This window comes from Panicum virgatum, chromosome 1N (assembly GCF_016808335.1).
Source record: "Panicum virgatum strain AP13 chromosome 1N, P.virgatum_v5, whole genome shotgun sequence".
NCBI classification, from domain to species: Eukaryota; Viridiplantae; Streptophyta; class Magnoliopsida; order Poales; family Poaceae; genus Panicum; species Panicum virgatum.
Window position 1 is genome coordinate 8118159 of NC_053145.1, and position 18187 is coordinate 8136345.

Genomic DNA, 18187 nt, shown 5'->3' on the forward strand with positions numbered 1-18187 from the left:
TTGAAGGCCAAAGTGTAGTTTATAATACATCGCCGGGTCCACATGTCGGGGCCCCGCTTAGTGTACATGCTCTCCTTGGACATATAAAAGGGAGAGCATGCCCGCTAGAACATAGAGACACACAGAGCCTCAGACTCTCTCGAGACTCATCGGGAGAGCGCAAGCAATACAACACACAGTGGACGTAGGGTATTACGCTCCGGCGGCCCGAACCACTCTAAACTAGCTGTGTTCATCGTGTTCTTCCTTTGAGATTGGGCTAATCCTAGCTACCCCCGAGTACTCACCCTCAGGGTTTAGTCGGGTGCACTACGCCACCCGGCTGTGGCTTTGCACACCACGATATTTGGCGCGCCAGGTAGGGGGCTTTAGCTAGTTTTAGCTCATCTCTTGCCCATCTCCATGGCTCGGGTGGTTGAGCACTCCCACTACGACGACGACGTGGAGATGACGGAGGGTGTGGCGTCATCCACGCCACACACCTCTCGCCTTCCTGCGCCAGGGGCAACCGTGCCCGTGGAGCAGCCACCGTCGGCAGCGGCACGCGCTGCACGTCGGCAAGAGTCAGGGCGCCCGTCAAGGGCCCCCTCACAAGCTGCGAGCGGCGGAGCGACAAATCCCAGCTCGCAGCATACCTCACTCATGTGAGGAAGCCCGCTCCGGCGGATAGCCGACTCCGGTCGCACCAAGCCCGCTCCGGCAGAAAGCCGACTCCGGTCGCACCAAGCCCGCTCCGGCGGAAAGCCGACTCAGGTCGCACCAAGCCCGCTTGGGCGGAAAGCCCACTCCGGTCGCACTAAGCCGACTCTGGTGGCTCTCTCCGGCGGAAAGCCGACTCCGGTCGCACCCCGACTCTACATCTCTGTAAGTCCTACCCTTTGAGACTAAGCAGGGAATAAAAACTTTTCCTTTGTAACTAGGTAGTACTTCCGTGTGGTCCAGTCCTATGAGCCTCCCCTGTGGAGGGGTCCGGACCTCTGCGAATCAGGTTCAGGGAAGCGTACTCACCCTCCGGGGAGGTCCGGAGCCGTATAGCCGCTTAGCCTAGTTCCGTACCCTAAGCCTGCATGCTCTACCTCCCTAGGGCGAGTACCGTAGTAGCTAAGATTGGGGGCCCGGAGGTCCGGACAGCTCCGGCCTCATAAACCCGTGTTCTGGCTTACATCGCACATCTCATGTACATCTAGTTATAAAGAAAAAGTTTATTCTCAGTTCGCCTCTAAGGATGTTATATTCCAATTTCAATCTACGCATTCTGGTTGCGCTAACCCTCATGTGGCTTCTTACTCTTGTGCGGTGATTGTGGTCCGAATTGAGTTGGCTAGTTAGTGACTTAGCTCGAGACCCCTCATGGAAGAGAGGGGTTCGGACCCCTGGGAACCTGCAGGTTCAGGGAAGCGCACTCATTCTCCGGGTAGGTCCGGAACCGTGTAACCGCTTAGCCTGGTTTCCGTACCCTAAGCCTGCACGCACCACCTCCTGTGAATGAGTGCCGTAGTACCTAGGACTGGGAACCTGGAGGTCCGGACTTTCTCTTAACCTAAAGGCCGGCCCCTTGAGCTTCGTTCACTGAACCTAGCTGTCTATCTCAAAGGATTACAGCCAATAGGATTTCGGACCCGTGGGCACGCTACTAAGCATCTACCTCGAGTCATGTGCAGGTCCAAACGTGATGATGCAGCAGGTGACCCAAAGGATGGACGACGCAGGACAAGACCCTTGCGGCGCGCACCGCTGGGCGCCAGAAGCAGCCTAATTGCTCACAGTAGTGGCCCCACCTGCGGGTTCGTTGCCTCTCCCGAGGCGGGCCCGGGGGCCTCTGTCGGTACCCTACAGCTGGGGTACCCACTCCTACTGTGCCAAAACTCGCGTAGTTATCCGTAACTACGCCCTAAGGAGCTGAGCAGCCGGACCCCTGGGGTCCGACTCCATCTCACCGGACCAATGTTCCCGGACCCGCTTCCCGCTCGGGGACGGGTCCGGTGTCACCACGTGTCCCAGAGGTGGAAATGCTCAGCACCTGTGACCGCGGACCCGGACCCCCGCAGGTGGGTCCGGGACCTCCACGTGCCGTCCGGACTCCTGTAGATGGGTCCGGGACCTCCACGTGCCTATCCGGACCCCCGTGAGCTCTCGGCTCAGCTAGCTGCTCGGGAGGGGTCCGGAGCCGCCACGTGTCACGCAGACGCGGGCGCAAGCCTTCCGCTGGAAGCTGCCTCACCCACCCGCATTAAGTGCGAGTGGTTGAGGCAGGCTCTGCTGCCTCTGTGCACGGGGCAGCTTTTGTCAGTCCACACTGTGGATCGCCAGTTACCGTGGCGGCTCGTCAGTTACCAAGACAAGCATTAAAGGCTCAGCGCCGTGCGCATGGGCGACGAGTCATGATGACCAGCTACTGACTGGAGCAACAGTGCACGCTGCTACAATGGACTGAGTCAGTAGTTCGGCGCTTCATCATGACCTCGACGCGCGGCTGCAGAGGCTAGACTCTACTTTGACAGGACAGCTCAAGACCATCCCTGGTCAAAAGCTACGCACGGAAGCCGACGACAAGATCTTCGGATCTGAGGCATTGAAGGCCAAAGTGTAGTTTATAATACATCACCGGGTCCACATGTCGGGGTCCCGCTTAGTGTACGTGCTCCCCTTGGACATATAAAAGGGAGAGCACGCCCGCTAGAACATAGAGACACACAGACCCTCAGACTCTCTCGAGACTCAGCGGGAGAGCGCAAGCAATACAACACACAGTGGACGTAGGGTATTACGCTCCGGCGGCCCGAACCACTCTAAACCAGCTGTGTTCATCGTGTTCTTCCTCTGAGATTGGGCTAATCCTAGCTACCCCGGAGTACTCACCCTCAGGGTTTATTCGGGTCCACTACGCCACCCGGCTGTGGCTTTGCACACCACGACATATTATTATATAATTTATAACATTCTCTATTAAGTTGGTTCTTAAAAAATTGTATTAGACGTTTAAGGTATTTGATTTGACACGTTGGATACATATTCTTTCACCATCTTCAACATATATAAGATCTAGTACTTATATATTTTATATCTATTTTTATATCTATACATATTTATAAAGCACATAATGTCACCATCTAAACTTTTAGTTTGATTAGCTTGTATCATTAACATATGAATTTTAGTCCATTTCGTATACGAGTCGAATCAACTCTTTATTCACGACTTGATCACGTGCATCTTATAAATTAATGTACCATATTTACATCAACTTTCTCCGTGCAATACAGCACCGGTGTATTTGCATAGTAAAAATAAAACACGAGGAGAGAGAGAGAGAGATCAATCTCGGAATTCAATACGTAGTTTATACCGAATCGTACTTCTTGCTTGGTTGGATAATGTGATTCGGTTTGATAATTTATATAAATATAAATTGCGGGTTCTTGGCTTGCCAACTCTCCAAGCAAACCCCTCTAGCGGAGCCAAAGGCCCCGACTTTACTGACACGGTGGACTCCAGCTCGACTCCTCTCGCCCGCAACCCCCCACTTCTCTCCCTCCGTCTCTCCCTCCGCGAGTTCGATTCCAAACGGCGGCGGCGAGATGAAGGTCACGGTGATGACCACCGACGAGCAGATTCTCTCCCTCGACGTAGACCCCGACGAATCCGTAAGCTCGCCCGCCCCGTCCTCCCTCCACCTCAATCTATCTGTTCGCGGCTGGCCCGTTTCGCTAAATTTGGCGATGAATCTGCGACGAGAGCTGGAAATGATCTGGAATTTTGGGAGGGGTGAGCCCGCGTTTTGAAAGGAGATGCGCAATTCGGTCATCGTAGCGTGATTTCTCGTGTTTAGGCGTACTGATTGGTGGGATCTTTTCTTTTTCTTGCTATAATTCTGGTGGTGGTTGGTGCTGTATCGAGATGTCCGTCCGATCCCCTTCGGCGTGTTGAACTCTACCTGCGTCATGTAGCTTTGATGCAAAAGTTGCGATTTTTCTGCTTTGTTTGGCTAAATCGTGCGGCCTGCGTGCTTGCAGGTGGAGAATCTAAAGGCGCTTCTCGAGGTGGAGGTGAGCTGGGGCTGGGACCTTGCTTGAGCTTCCTGTTTGAAGAAGCTTTGCCGTCACTTGTTTGATCTCACATTGTTGGTTTTGGGTGTCTGTGTGGACAGACTCGTGTACCGTTGCGACAGCAGCAGCTTCACTTCAATGGGAAGGAGATGCAGAACTCCGACAAGCTCAGCTCCATTGGGGTCCATGATGGTGATCTTGTCATGATGCTCCCCTCGAACGAAAGGTGTACTTCTTTAGATTAAATTAATTGATATGTGCAGCCTATAACTGTCGCTTTCGTAAGGGGCTTTCTTGAGAGGTTGAACAAGATTCCTGTCATTTTGCTTATATGTGATCTAATGCTTCTGGCCTTATTAGGTGCTATGTTGCCTAGTTGTCCATTAATTTCTAGCACAAGAAAAGGGCTTAGGTTGTTACAGCAAATGATTTCTTATACTTTTTGGTGTCCACGTGATTTGGTTTTCTGTAGTTTAGTTTGCCTGTTGGACGTCTTTATCAAGACTTAGAATTGGGATCCGTTGAAGAGATGCAGTCGCTTTTCTTAGCTTACCTCTAAATTAAAAAACAGATGCCACAAAAGTACCAACAATTATCGGCGTGGTATTGAAAGACATGCAAAACTTCTTTTACGAAACTCTGGATTGGCATCATATTGGAAACACGTGCAATAACTTTTCTCAGTTCAACTAATAGCAAGAAGCCGAATGCCATGAAAGCACAAATGCATTCTCTTAATTGTCTTGGTCGAAAAATTTCAGGGCCTCTCAGGATGTTCTAAAGTTAAATCCTGACGGAACTGCTGCTAATCCTCAAGCTTTTCAACAACATGTTCGAGGTGATTCACAACTTATGGCACAGCTTCTTCAGGTAAAGTTTTCTTGTTGCCTCATTTATTTACTAACATGCATTAATTGCAGACAACATGCTCTCATAGAACAACACTCTCTTGATTGCAGAGTGATCCGCAACTAGCACAAGCTATTCTTGGAGACAACATCAATGAACTACAGAATATACTGCGCTCCCGCCACCTACAGAAAATGGAACTGAAACGCAAACAAGAAGAAGAGCTTGTGAGAATCTCTTTGTTGATTTTCTTGCATTGTCTTAATTACAAAAGCTATATTACTTGTAAATTTTACTTTCAGCTGTTTCATATGGAAGATTATTGAATCACTCTATGCCTTTGAAGAAAATATCTCTTGTTGCTTCCTATATACTTGCTTGAAAACCTTGCAAGTTCTATAAGATTCATATGTTTCATCACGTTGCGGCTTGTTTTTTTTTATGTTCACTCTTGTTTATGTTGCTTAGCTAACTTGTTAATGATAGTAGGTCAAGTGATTAATACATTTTCTTTTTGTAGGCTTTATTGTATGCTGATCCTTTTGATGTCGAAGCTCAGAAGAAAATTGAAGCTGCAATTCGGCAGGTAGGTATTACTTTCTCAGGACAACACATATTGGTTATGGCAATTTTTCTTTCTTTCATATGTCACTGAAAAAAACATTACATATGATGGATATCATTAGATAAACATCTAATGGTTAAGGAGGCTTAAATAATGTGCACTACAAAAAAGAATAAGATTAAATGAGCAGGCTAGTATGATGTAGTGAAGGAATGTGCATAGAGGAAAAGCATTTCCTTCTTTACGCATCATACTTCTGCTAGATTCTTGAGTTTCCACCACAGCATTGTTACTGTAGTGGTGCCAAAAGTTGTTTTTTTTGTGTCCTGAGTCTTGCCTGTAATTTATACTTTCTTCCTCTGAGAATTTGTTAAGTTACATATTTTATATTGTTGTTTCTTGTCAAATTCAATATTTCAGAAAGGCATCGATGAAAATTGGGAGGCTGCCCTAGAGCACAATCCTGAAGCATTTGGTCGAGTGGTATGTTTTACTCTCAGTCATTCGTCTTGTTTTACCATTTTTGCTGAAGAGAAGAGTATTCTCCTACTCTATGTTCTATGCTTTGTAGTACTCATTAATGAAGCAGTATTTGTTTCATACCAGGTAATGCTGTATGTGGATATGGAGGTCAATGGGGTGCCCTTGAAGGTATTAAAATTATCTCATGTATTTGTTCCAGTATAATCATTTAGCACTGACTATTTTACAACAGTGTTTTCATATGAGGTTCTAAATATCAGAAAATTAGCATATACTTTGTTGCCAAGTCTTATTGAATTTAATGTTGGTAACGTAACTGATATACTTGGTAATAATACTATTTACCCCCAATGATCTTATCATGATTGTAACTTTTCCTTGCTATGTGCCTATGTCTTCTCCTCATGGACTTGCATTGGCTGAATTATTAGGATACATCAGTTATTGGGATCTTATCTTTTCTTTCATCTTCAGGCCTTTGTTGACAGTGGAGCACAGTCGACCATCATATCAAAAAGTTGTGCTGAACGTTGCGGGTATGATTGTAAATAAGTAGTTGACTGGAACTATTCCGATTTATATTTGTAATACCATGTTTTTTGTGAACATTCAGAAATGACCAACAATATTACATAGCAACCTTAGTTTGCCAAGCATCATGGAGGTTTACTATTTAAAGAGGATAACATATCATACTTGGATTAGTATAATCTAGGATATTATACTCTATTTTTATGATGGTACTGTCCTCATCTTAACTTTGTATTCATCTTCTATTCTTTTATGGAATAGAGTACCGGTATTTTACTCGAATCCATATATAAACCATATTGGTTTATTCTTAGAGAATAAATTTCATCTAATTAGTTCCTTTTTTGAGGGTCAAACCACACCTCTTTCATGTTTAGTTTCAACTTTGCTTGTCTATGTTCAATGAATAATTGGAAAGAAATAAATCGCTACTTCTTGACAGTGAACTTAAATGTACAGTCGCAGTATGTAGATACATCACATCTTGTAATGCATTATGCAGGTTGTTGAGGCTACTTGATCAACGGTTCCGAGGAGTTGCTGTTGGAGTTGGTCAATCAGAGATACTGGGAAGAATACATGTAGCTCCAATAAAGGTATGTTTGATTGCTATGGTTTCACTGGTTTTACGAATTTTCATTTGAGACTTGCAACAGCATGACTTCAAGCATGCTGCAATATTATTTTAGTAAATATACATGCAATTTGAAGACAATTATTACCAAATTCATCTCTTGAGAAGAAAAAAAATAAATGAAATTATTTGTTTGTGAATACCTTGGTTCTTGAGATGCATGAACCAAAGCCAAACTCCCATATCTGTGGAAGCCATGTGTACACTCCTACTTGGAATACAAGAGACTTTAGTGCCCGTCTTTCTTGTATGTGTTTACAGTAATACAAGCTTCCATGTTTACGAGATTCTTAATAGATACATATACCGTATCAATTCATTCAAAATACATTGACTAACAGCTCATGTCTGACAGATTGGGCATCTCTTCTATCCTTGTTCTTTCACTGTATTGGATGCCCCCAATATGGAATTCCTATTTGGGCTCGATATGCTGCGAAAACATCAGGTAATTGCATGAATTGTTTCTGAACTAGATCATTTAATTTGACTGATTACACCTCATGCTTTTTCATTGTCCTACCCAGTGCATGATTGACCTAAAAGACAATGTTCTTAGAGTGGGAGGTGGTGAGGTTTCAGTGCCCTTCTTACAAGGTCAGTAAATTTTCTATAGTTCTCAATTGTGTTCTACTGACATAAGCTACTGAAGTAGCTAGAACATTAGATATTCTTAGATTTTCCTACATTTTCATCTGGTTATTCACATAATCAATTTGCAAGTTTCAATTCACCAATCAGTCTACTGCTGTATCTTCAGAGAAAGACATCCCTGCACATATACGAGATGAAGAGAAACTATCTAAGCTAGCATCTTCTCTCGGCCAAGCAACTGGAGTAAGCAAACTCACAGCCTTTGCATACAGCTTTTAAATTTTCTTCAGCTATGATTTGTACACTGGCATATCCTTATTTACTTAATACAATCCAGGAATCATCAAAGGCACGTGAGGGGACTCCTGATTTACCGCAACAAACTCCTGCAGGTTAGTTTGATTTTCTCTAGTACTTCAATGATCCCTAGGACTACTAGCTTCTGATAACTGTACTGATTAAGAGCTACTACTTTATTTTTGCTCGCAGGAGCTCCAGTTGCGAATCCTCCACAGGTGAATTCAAATCTCTTTCTTTATCTATTATCATTTGATGCTCACTTTGTCTTTATTGAATAACATCTGTCCTAACCATTTCTAGCAGGCAGGAGATTTCGAAGCAAAAATCACGAAGCTCATAGAACTTGGATTCGACCGAGCATCTGTAGTACAAGCACTCAAGCTGTTTAACGGGAATGAGGAGCAGGCTGCTGCCTTCCTCTTTGGTGGTTAGAATCCTGGGAGCAGCCATTCCCGGCTTTCTGTTTGCTCAACCCTTTCCCAGGGTTGAATATTGATTGATACAAAAGTGATTAGGAGATGGGGTTTCTCTTTGGAAAATTGCTTGGCCAATGCAAAGGCTTGCATTTATAGACGCTCCATATTTTCTCTTGTTTCTGTGAACAAACGTTCTTTCTTTCTGTACCTGATACAGTGACTGATAGACACCTGAATGCAAACTGATTTGTGAAAATGTCTTGTTTATCTGCCGGTTTTTTTTTAAAGGTGGAGGGGGGAGTTGTGAGAACGAGACAAAAAATGGTCGACAAATCTGTTCTCTCCCATGCCAGTTCTTGTTCAATTTTGTGTTAAAATTGTTACTACTTTATTAAATATAAGACGCCACTGGCTTTTTCATTCGTTGGACCTATCTAAATAAATATATTTAGGCAAATAGATAAATATATAGGTTAGATCTGAGGTACCTTTGATGATAGGTGTAGTGGTAATCATTTTACTTTGTTTAACTAATTCATTAAATAAATATTGTTGGTAAAAGTTTGAGAATAAAAAAAATCAACGGTATCATATTTAAGAACGGAGTTAGTACATTAGAATATCCAAGTGATTAAATAATAGGATTGAGAGTTGGTTAGAACATTCACTAATATTGCAGCATCCTTTCAGTTTTCAAAAAAAAAAAAAAACATTGCACCATCCTTTCATCACTATCTCAAGTCAAAAGTTTGATTTGTCTAGCTGAACTTTCGAAAATTCAAACATATGAAAGTCAAAATTAACTTAAAGGTGTAACTTTATAACTATCTAGAAAGAGAATTTTACTGGTTAGTGAAAAAGCGAGAAAAGTGAATGTTCGTTGGATGGAGAATCCCAATCTAAGCAACTTTGCGTACAGATTAAAATTTTGTTCAGTTAGTTTTATTTGTTGTTGCACAGCCTGAGCAAAGAAAACGACCAAAAAAAGTCTGAATAACTGAGATCACTTAAATTTGCTTATAATTTATTAAATCAGAGGCCGAAATTCACAGCCTCCGTCCCTGCCAAACAAATCGAACCAATGTATCATCCTCTCTACACTTGCGTCGTCCTAATCTAATTCAAATTAAACCCAAACCCTACATTAGGAGCTCAACCAATCAGGTCAAGCCATGGCCTTGACCACGAGTGGGCTCCTCACGAACTGCTTACCGTTGGTCCAGACGAGCGCGCCGAACGAGTAGTCCTTGGCGAGCGCGGCGTTGTTCACCTGGAAGCTGACCTCGAATCCCTTCTCCTCCCCCTTGGCGTGGAACTCGAGGATGCTGGGGGTCACCGTCACGTCGACGCCGGCGGGCTCGGTGACGAAGGCCCAGTACGTGCCGGGCCTGCCGACGTTCTTGACCCGGCGGCGCGCCGTGGCGCCCGCGGCGGTGACGTTGACGGCGGTGATGGACGGGTAGTTGAGGTCGGCGACGCGGCGGGGCGCCTCGCCGGGGCACGTGTAGGGCCCGCCGTTGAACATGGCCATAACCGTGGCGTTGTATCGGAGCGCGCAGAGGAAGTCGAGGTAGTCGGCGTCGCCGAGGTCGTAGACGAGGCCGGGGTTCATGGCGCGCGCCGGGGAGACGTGGCCGGCGCCGAAGCCGAAGGGGCTCGACGGCAGCGAGGACGCGTTCAGGATCAGCTCGCCCTTGTTGTCCATCTCCAGCGCTGCGGGGCATTCATGGCGTGTCAGTCAGAGCTGCTGCATCTCAGGAGCGGCCATGGCTGCCGGCAGCGGCGGCGCCGGTCGGTCGGTCGGCGGCTTACCGGTGGTCATGATGGCCGACTTGATCGCGGCGGGGCTCCATTCCGGGTGGAGCGTGCGGAGGAGGCCGACGACGCCGGAGACGTGCGGGCACGACATGGACGTGCCGGACTCGGAGTTGAAGGCCACCCGGCGCAGGTCGAAGGCGAGGTCCGTCGGCGAGTTGGCCCGGGTCCACGCCGCGATCACGCTCACACCGGGCGCCGTGATGTCCGGCTGTGCAGCACACAAACCCACCATTATTGCAACAAGTGAGCTTCACGACGATCGTTCAAGGATGGATCGGTCAGTCCGAAAGCTTTGCTGCAAGAACGAACCTTGAGGATCTCGGGGGTGATGATGTTGGGCCCCTGCGACGAGAAGGCGGCCAGGAACGGCGCCGGCTTGGTGCCGACGACCGTCGCCGGCTTGGTGATGAAACCAGTCGGATTCCTTGGATGAATTGAAAGCAACAACAATGTCAAATTGTCAACGCCTCATAAGCTAAGAACACTACTAGAGCGGTAGGTAGAAATGATCGATGTGCTGCCGGCTGGCTTACTTGGTGGAGTTGAGGTAGGAGTAGAGGCGCAGGCCGTCGCGGTACTTGATCTGCGTGGCCGGGAGGACGTGGGCGTCGGCGATGATCTCGTTGCCGGTGCTGGCGTCGTTGGCGAGCACCATCCCGGCGCCGCCGGCCTGCTTCACCGCCTCGCCCTTGGCCACCCGGGCGCTGATCCCGCGCAGGCACACCACGATCTTGCCCTTCACCTTCGCCGGATCCAACGCCCCGATCATGCACAGCTGCCTGCACGCCATGAACAAACATCATCAGAATCATCAGTTAGTAAGATCGCTGCTGATCGCATTGAGGCTGCCTGACGACATACGCGTCCTTTGTGGTTGCATTGGCAAGTCCAGCCTTAGCCGAGTCGATCAGTTTGTAAGAGGTCTTCTCCGGCAGCGTCGTCATCGACAGGCTCTGCCCCTGCACGGATCCATCAGCAAGCACGCCATTAGAACAGCTAACAATTAACTTCAAGAATGGATCTTTGATGTGTCGAATGCAGCGTGCCTTAAGCTTGATGATGCTTTTGCCCGCTGCCATGGCCTTCCTGTGCTCGAAGACGATGTAGGACGGGAAGTCGCGGTCCATGGTGCTGGCGCCGGTGGTGAAGATCCACGGCGCGAGGTTGGAGGCGGTGCCGAGGGCGGGGCCCGAGTTGCCGGCGGAGCAGACGACGGCGATGCCGCGGCGGACGGCGTGGAAGGACCCGATGGCGATGCCGTCGTCGAAGTAGTTGGAGGGGTCGCCGCCGAGGGAGAGCGAGAGCACGTGCACGCCATCGTGGATGGCGGCGTCGAACGCGGCCAGGATGTCGGCGTCGAAGCACTCGCTGCCGTTCACGGGCGGGTAGCACACGCGGTAGGCCGCCACGCGCGCGCGGGGCGAGCCGCCGGACGCCGTGCCGTTGCCGAACCCGAACACGGAGGCGCCGGGCACCGGCGACCCGGCCGCCGTCGACAGCGTGTGCGTGCCGTGCCCGTCCATGTCGCGCGGGGTGTTCATCGACGCGTTCAGCGCGCCGGCCGCCGCGGCGTAGCCCTTGTTGAAGAAGCGCGCGCCGATCAGCTTCCTGCAACCACGCCGGTAAGGGATCCAAAAAGTTCATCACCATGGAACTTAACGTAAGAAACACTTAAAAGTCTTTATTTGCTTGTAAAAGGTTCCCTAATGCTCATGAAAAAATCTTTCAAATGAGAGAAAATTGGACAAGAGCCTACTCTGTTTTTTTTTCAGGTTGAGATTTGAGATTTTTGAACAAAGGTTGAAACAATGCATCAATCAACGTCAGAGCACTGTTGAGTGGGATCAAGCTGAACCATGATGCCTGGATGGACGCCCATGATCATTGCCGCTTGATCCCAGGCATCAACTGGTGGTGGTCTCACACCCGCGGTCATGCGTGCAATGTGGTGGTCTCAACTGGATCAACCCCCATAATATTCGTAGTACCACACCGTACCAAACCAAGCAACTCAATCTTTTGGTATCACACATACACTGAATATGCTCCAAGAATGGATCAGAGTTTCTAAACTACACCCATACTTTTTGAAATCGATTGAGTTTGAATATATGGTTTCATATTCCACAGGACTACAGGAGGCCAGTAGACTTAAATTTAGTCAGAAGCATGTTATTCAGAGATTAACACATTTATGAAATTGAAAAGGAACTAATTAATCTAAGTTTATTAAATCATGGATACAACATACAAAAACACTTGACTAAATTCAGACTTTAAAGGGAAGTATTTGCATGATTACCTGTTGCAAGAGAACTTATGATCCTGGCCTTTGTCGCATGCTCCTTTCCAATGGGATGGAACTGATCCCAGGCCATCATCCTTAAAGCTCTCTGATTCCGGCCACACACCTTTGTATCCACAAAAAGCACATAGTGAGACAAACAAAATCAAATTCCAAAACCATCGCAAAATACAAAAGCATCATCCATGCAATTCAACACAAAGTGAAAAAAATCTAGGTACATCAAGCTAGCAGTGGACATTCTTTAGATGCCCAATGCTTTGGCCACATCTGAATCTTATGCACTTTGCCAGCTACATAAAGGTCCCCGGAGCAAAGAGCATGAAGGAAAAAAGTTAGGAGGAACGCACACATCACCGTGCCGGCCAGATCATTGGATGGCCCTACGCCTTTTCTGATAACGAACTGGACCTGTTGATTTGCTATGGTTCATGGGGAAAGCCAGCAGCACTACTGCGGCATTGTAAATGACTTGGTCCATGTTTCTTGATCAGATGGGACATGTGCACCTTAGTTTGCATTAGGTGTAGACAAAAGTTTAGGTGCTAATAAATCATGTGGATAGAGATGGTAATAGTTTGTTGGTTGAAGTATCATTGACAGGAGTCCAAGTCGAATGTTCTGACAGCTAGCTAAGCGCCGGTTTTCTGGATGCCCAACTGGCCTGAACATGCTGGGAAAATACTGGGCAGGTGGAATTTTGCTGAATTGTATGTTCAGTGCACCGATCACCGACAGATAAAACCCGTTTTTGTCAATTTCTCAACCACTATCTATTAATACTCAACTCTTCAATGAAAATGTCGTGGAACTACTTGAGCACCAATTGTGTTTATGCTTTCAAATTTGTGCAAAGTTTCCCAAATAGAAATTTAAAACAAAAAAGGTTAGGTTCTCTTTTTGGAAGTACTAGTGCCCCTGATTTATGTTTTGACTAAGTCAACCATGTCATGATCAAAGAGGAAAGAAGTGCCATCATTAGTAGTAGCTGCAGAAAAGGTACAGAGAAAGGGTGATTTCTTTTGGAAGGACCAAGGAAAGAGCTTCATCCTATCAGATGGATTAGGAAAGTTGTCTGTGTTTAGCGAGGAGAGTCAGAGTGATTAGCGAAGCGGGAGGCCATCGGGCGGGTGCAACATCTTATCTCCAACCGCTGCCTCGAAAACGATGGCTGCGGCGAGGATGGGAGCACCGAAAGGCGAGACCGGCCGGGAAGACGGTGGCGGAGGAGTGGGGTGTCACAGCCCATGGGCCAGTGGGCCGCGCGGGTTACTGTAGCTTGTCGTGTTTACAGTATGGGCTACAGGCTATGGGCCAGTGGTGGTTTAGTCCCATACTGGAAATGGGAAGGGAGCTAATAACTCCGCTTCGAACCTTTTGCGCGAAGCGAGGACGAAAGGGCAAGAGAGTTATTTAGCAGGTGTAGTTTACTCAAAGTGTAGAGTAGATCTTAGCCGTTATCCTGTACCGGGTCGTTACATGGGGGATGGCATGGGCTCACCGGTGTCGAAGTTGCCGATGATGGTGTCGGCGCCGAACCTGGCCTTGCGCCACGCCCCGCCGCGGGGGGCGCCGCCGGGGCCGGCGAGGCCGAGAAACTGCCACGACCGGGTCGTGTGCAGCTGGCGGCCCCGGTTGGGGAACACGGAGATCACGCCGGGTTGCCCTGGTGAGAGGAGTCAACAAGTAATAAATGAGACAAAGAATTGTGGACGAGTGGTCGCCGGCCGGCCGGCCGGCGGCAAGGACGAAAAGGCTCACTGGCGATCTCGGCGGCGGTGGCGGCGTCGAGGTTGGCCGCGAAGCCGTTGATGTGCTTGGTGTACGAGTAGAAGATCGCCTCCCGCGCCTTCTCCTTGCTGCATTGCAGGATCACGCGCGCCATTAGCGGTTTTCAATCTTAACACAGTAGTGCCATGCCGGCCTGCCAGCCAGATTAGTCGTCTAATCTAACGAAGGAAGAAAAAGAAGTTCTAGCCGATCGCGTCCGTACTCTCCGCCGAGGACGCCGGCGAGGAGCTCGTAGTGGGCGTCGGCGGCGCCGCGCTCCAGCGCCGCCAGCTCCTCGGCGCCGTGCGTGCCCAGCGCCGCGCCGTGCGCGTGCTGCCCGAGGTACACCACGTACGACGACCGCTCCGTGCCGGCTGCGGCGGTGGCGAGCGGGAGCGCGCAGAGGAGGACGGCGGCGAGGGCGACGACGAGCGCCATGGATCTCGCGGCTGCCATCATGGCCACAGTTGCGCGCGCGGGAGTTCGGAGGTGAGCGAGACGGGAGCGGGCGCACGAGCGCACGCGGTGGGGATATATATATACACCCCGCGCGCGGCGAGGAAGGCGGTGGCGATCGGGTGGACTCTGCCGCCGCCGCCGCCGCAGACGGTTCGGATCAGTTGCGTTCGTTACGGCGGGGAGAATCCTTCGCGCGAGTTTTTTTTTCCGCCGGTTTATCTCATAGGAGTTTTTTTTTTTGAGACAAGTTTATCTCGTAAATAGGAGTAATGCGTTCTATTTCTATTAGCTACAATGGAGTATTTTTTTTGCACTTTTTTATTTTCTAGCAGCAATATTAATATAAATTTGTAGGGGTGGAAATTAGCTGCAAATTGTGGATATGCACGTATCTCTATTATGAGATATTGCGGTTGATATCGCATATCACTGACGGTTTGTTATTATTAGGGCAATAGAGAATTGTAGGGAGTCAACTGTAAACTGTTATCAAAGGGATGGATCGTATCAGCCTTCAACACGGAGAATCATATCACAACTCTAGTAGTTGATGTACAACCAACCTTCCATTTGAACTTCTTGATATGTGACAGGTTGGCGTTTTTTAATAAAAATGTGAATATCAACTCAGAACATTGGGAAAAAATTATATATATGACAAACTCGGCTCTGTTCATCTAGGTTCGCGCTCATGTATTTTTTTTCTAGATTTATTTTTAGTAATAATTGATGCAATTTATCAGTAATGGGAAACATGCTTATTGACAATGGTACACATGTGGATCGCCAATATAAATATTTCCAGGAATGAATATGAGTGTGAATATCTGCAATATTATATGTTTGAAAAGAAAAAATAATAATTGCTTAGTTAATAGTTGATGGATTTGTCTTGGACAAAGATAGATGGTGAGTATGACATCCCTCTTTTTAGAAGGACGTGCGGTATCTTTATATTTATCGATACTCTTTGTTGGAATTGATCTTGTTGTCCAGGTATGTGTCCTTTCATGCGCGAGAGTAAGTCGGAGTCAAGTGCTACTTGAAGAGTCAAGTAGTAGATCCGGATTAGTGAGTACTATAGCTAGAAACTACTGCTAGAGTCAAGTATCTAATTGTGTGTAAGAGTTAGATAGTGTTTTGATATATTCAGCAAATTTATTACTCCATCCGTCTCAAATTATTAGTTGTTTTGGCTTTTCTAGTTGCATAATTTTTACTATGCATCTGGACATATATCATGTCTAGGTGCATAATAAAATTAATGTAACTAGAAAAGCCGAAACGACTAATAATTTGGGCGGAGGGAATAACTGATTAGATAGATTTAGCTAGGTTGAACTAGCTAATTTCCAATTGCTATTTAGCTTGTTTTTAGATAATGGAAAAAAAGTACCCAGCCTTGGCCTCAAAAGAGGGTACAACTGCTTATTACAAAGTTTGCAGCACACCGTCTGCGATCACATTGACAACATTATAAAAAGGCGACATAGCCAACCCAGAAGTTTGATGAAGATGCTTATTAAAAACCAATCATATTACTAAACCTCCATCCATTGTTGGCAAATAACTGCATGATCATGACCTCCATGGTTTGACATGAATCGCCTCCTTGTCTTCATCACGTCTTTTGTAACTATGCCTAGAATCTCAGCCAATAGGTACCGCGATATAGTACCCGCAAATAAGTTTTAGTTGGAGATTTATCGAACACCACATCATTCCTACTAAGCCAAATGACCCGACATAAAGCAGATGCTCCTACTAATAGTTGTCTTTTTAACTTTGTTCCAACGCTCCTAAGCCAATTACCAAACAAGTGAAAGGCAAAATGTACGGCTCTCCATAGGAACTTGGTGATATGACAATAAAAAAGAGATGTTTAATAGTTTCATCACTAGAACAAAAACAACACTGTTTGTTACCATTGCAATTCCGTCTTGCTAGATTGTCTTAAGTAAGAATAATACCTCTCTTTAAGTACCACATAAATATTTTAATTTTAAGGAGCATTTTAGTTTCCACAAATATTTGTCAAACTGTACATTACCATTGCTATTTAGCTTGTTAGAAGAGATTTAGCTACGCATAAGCTGGTTCCATTTATATATCCACCATAGCTAAATTAGTTACCTACCAATTAGCTGGTGGATCGAAACATGCCCTTAACCTTATGTATATGCGCTTCCCTATATCACTATACATCTTGCTTTATAAATAAATAAATAAATAAATACAATATAGAAAGAGAGAAAATGCGCTACTTAGATACCAGACAAGTATTGTCGAGTGCTGATTCTTATTGTTTGATCCTAGTGAAAAAGCCAACACTTCCTTCATCCACAAATATAATAAGCATTTCTAGCATTTAAATTTGTCCAAAAATGTAACCACTTATGGCATAATCTACCATTATTCCCTCTTGCGCGCGCGCACACACACCATTAATAGTTAGTTTGTTTATTTGTATCAAAGTAATGATGGCATTTTTAGCATATGCCATTTCTGACATCCTGTAAAAGGATGTGTTAATTTCTTCAATCCTTCTCTACTATCATTTTTTTTTTTGCGAAAGGGAGAGAGCTATATTAACTAGCATGAGAGTTTACATCCCGAGCAACAAGCTGCTCCACACAAAAAGGAAAACGATTGCGCCAAACCGCACTATGAGATAAACGTCTGGCGAGCTGCGCAAGCGTATGAGCGACCAAATTGAACTCTCTCCCAGTATGGAGAAACACTACACTTGGTAGTTTCCTCGCTTCTTCCAGCGCCTCCTGGATCGTGAACGCAGATGCCGAGCGTTGACGTTCCGACTGGTGCAGATACTTGATGATGTTGGCTCAGTCACTCTCAAGGATCGAGGGCGACGCCGTCCACTCAGCCGCCAACGTCAGTCCTTCTTTGCATGCAAGCGCCTCCACCTCCTCCGCCGAGCCTGCATCAGAGATAAATTTCCAAGCGGTTAACAGGACCGAGCCCGAACTGTCATGAATCACCACGCCAATACCAGCTTCTCTCGAGCTTTCCATGTAGGCACCATCTTCGGGGGTTTCCATCTCTCATCGGCATTCGGCAGTTTTGCAATGCTTCTAACTCTGATGTCCCCCACCGGGCACTTGCCCTTCTCATCCACAACGCCTCGCCGGATAGCTACTAGGTTATCCCAGTAACTTGTTAGGAAGTTGATCGATGCCGAACCATTGATCCATCTGCCCTCATGGACCCAGCTGTTGCGGACGAACCATGAGCGCCACAGGATGAGAATGAGCTGGCCTGCAGCATCCGCCTCAGCCAAGTCAATCACGTTTAGCAGCCATTCAGGCCCAGTAAGGCGAAGATGTCTCTCCTCAGGTAACGGCCAACAAGTTCACATTGCTCCTCTCAGTGCCTTCGCATGGTCGCATTGCATAACCG

The 18187-nt window shown here is 46.9% G+C and overlaps 2 protein-coding genes across 3 annotated transcripts; one reads left to right on the forward strand and one right to left on the reverse strand.

The window, feature by feature from the left end:
• Window positions 1-3440: 3440 nt before the first annotated feature.
• LOC120654994 (protein DNA-DAMAGE INDUCIBLE 1-like) lies at window positions 3441-8685 on the forward strand. 2 transcript variants are annotated; one of them, XM_039932707.1, is made up of 16 exons: window positions 3441-3644; window positions 4014-4046; window positions 4148-4272; window positions 4808-4916; window positions 5006-5122; window positions 5416-5481; window positions 5881-5943; window positions 6067-6111; window positions 6418-6479; window positions 6977-7070; window positions 7464-7556; window positions 7636-7705; window positions 7869-7945; window positions 8040-8094; window positions 8192-8217; window positions 8303-8685. In XM_039932707.1, the coding sequence occupies exons 1-16, from the start codon at window positions 3579-3581 to the stop codon at window positions 8432-8434; spliced, it is 1233 nt and encodes a 410-aa protein (XP_039788641.1). In that variant the 5' UTR covers window positions 3441-3578; the 3' UTR covers window positions 8435-8685. The 2 variants fall into 2 exon arrangements, with proteins under 2 accessions (XP_039788641.1, XP_039788642.1); XM_039932708.1 differs by having other exon boundaries at window positions 8306-8685.
• Window positions 8686-9408: 723 nt separating this feature from the next.
• Window positions 9409-14832, reverse strand: LOC120654996 (subtilisin-like protease SBT5.3). The gene is made up of 10 exons (XM_039932709.1): window positions 14535-14832; window positions 14303-14400; window positions 14043-14207; window positions 12539-12647; window positions 11283-11844; window positions 11098-11195; window positions 10770-11015; window positions 10546-10660; window positions 10231-10444; window positions 9409-10131 (listed from the first exon to the last, which is right to left on the reverse strand). Exons 1-10 carry the CDS (start codon window positions 14768-14770, stop codon window positions 9584-9586), a joined length of 2391 nt encoding a protein of 796 aa, XP_039788643.1. The 5' UTR covers window positions 14771-14832; the 3' UTR covers window positions 9409-9583.
• Between the last annotated feature and the right edge of the window lie 3355 nt (window positions 14833-18187).

Coding starts and splice junctions, on each gene's coding strand:
- LOC120654994 (XM_039932707.1), top strand. CDS start 3,579: ATGAAGGTCACGGTGATGACCACCGACGAGCAGATTCTCTCCCTCGAC. Junction 4,917..5,005: donor TTATGGCACAGCTTCTTCAG/GTAAAGTTTTCT, acceptor TCTTGATTGCAG/AGTGATCCGCAACTAGCACA. Junction 5,482..5,880: donor TTGAAGCTGCAATTCGGCAG/GTAGGTATTACT, acceptor TCAATATTTCAG/AAAGGCATCGATGAAAATTG.
- LOC120654996 (XM_039932709.1), bottom strand. CDS start 14,770: ATGATGGCAGCCGCGAGATCCATGGCGCTCGTCGTCGCCCTCGCCGCC. Junction 11,196..11,282: donor AAAGCATCATCAAGCTTAAG/GCACGCTGCATT, acceptor GGATCCGTGCAG/GGGCAGAGCCTGTCGATGAC. Junction 10,445..10,545: donor TCACCCCCGAGATCCTCAAG/GTTCGTTCTTGC, acceptor TGTGCTGCACAG/CCGGACATCACGGCGCCCGG.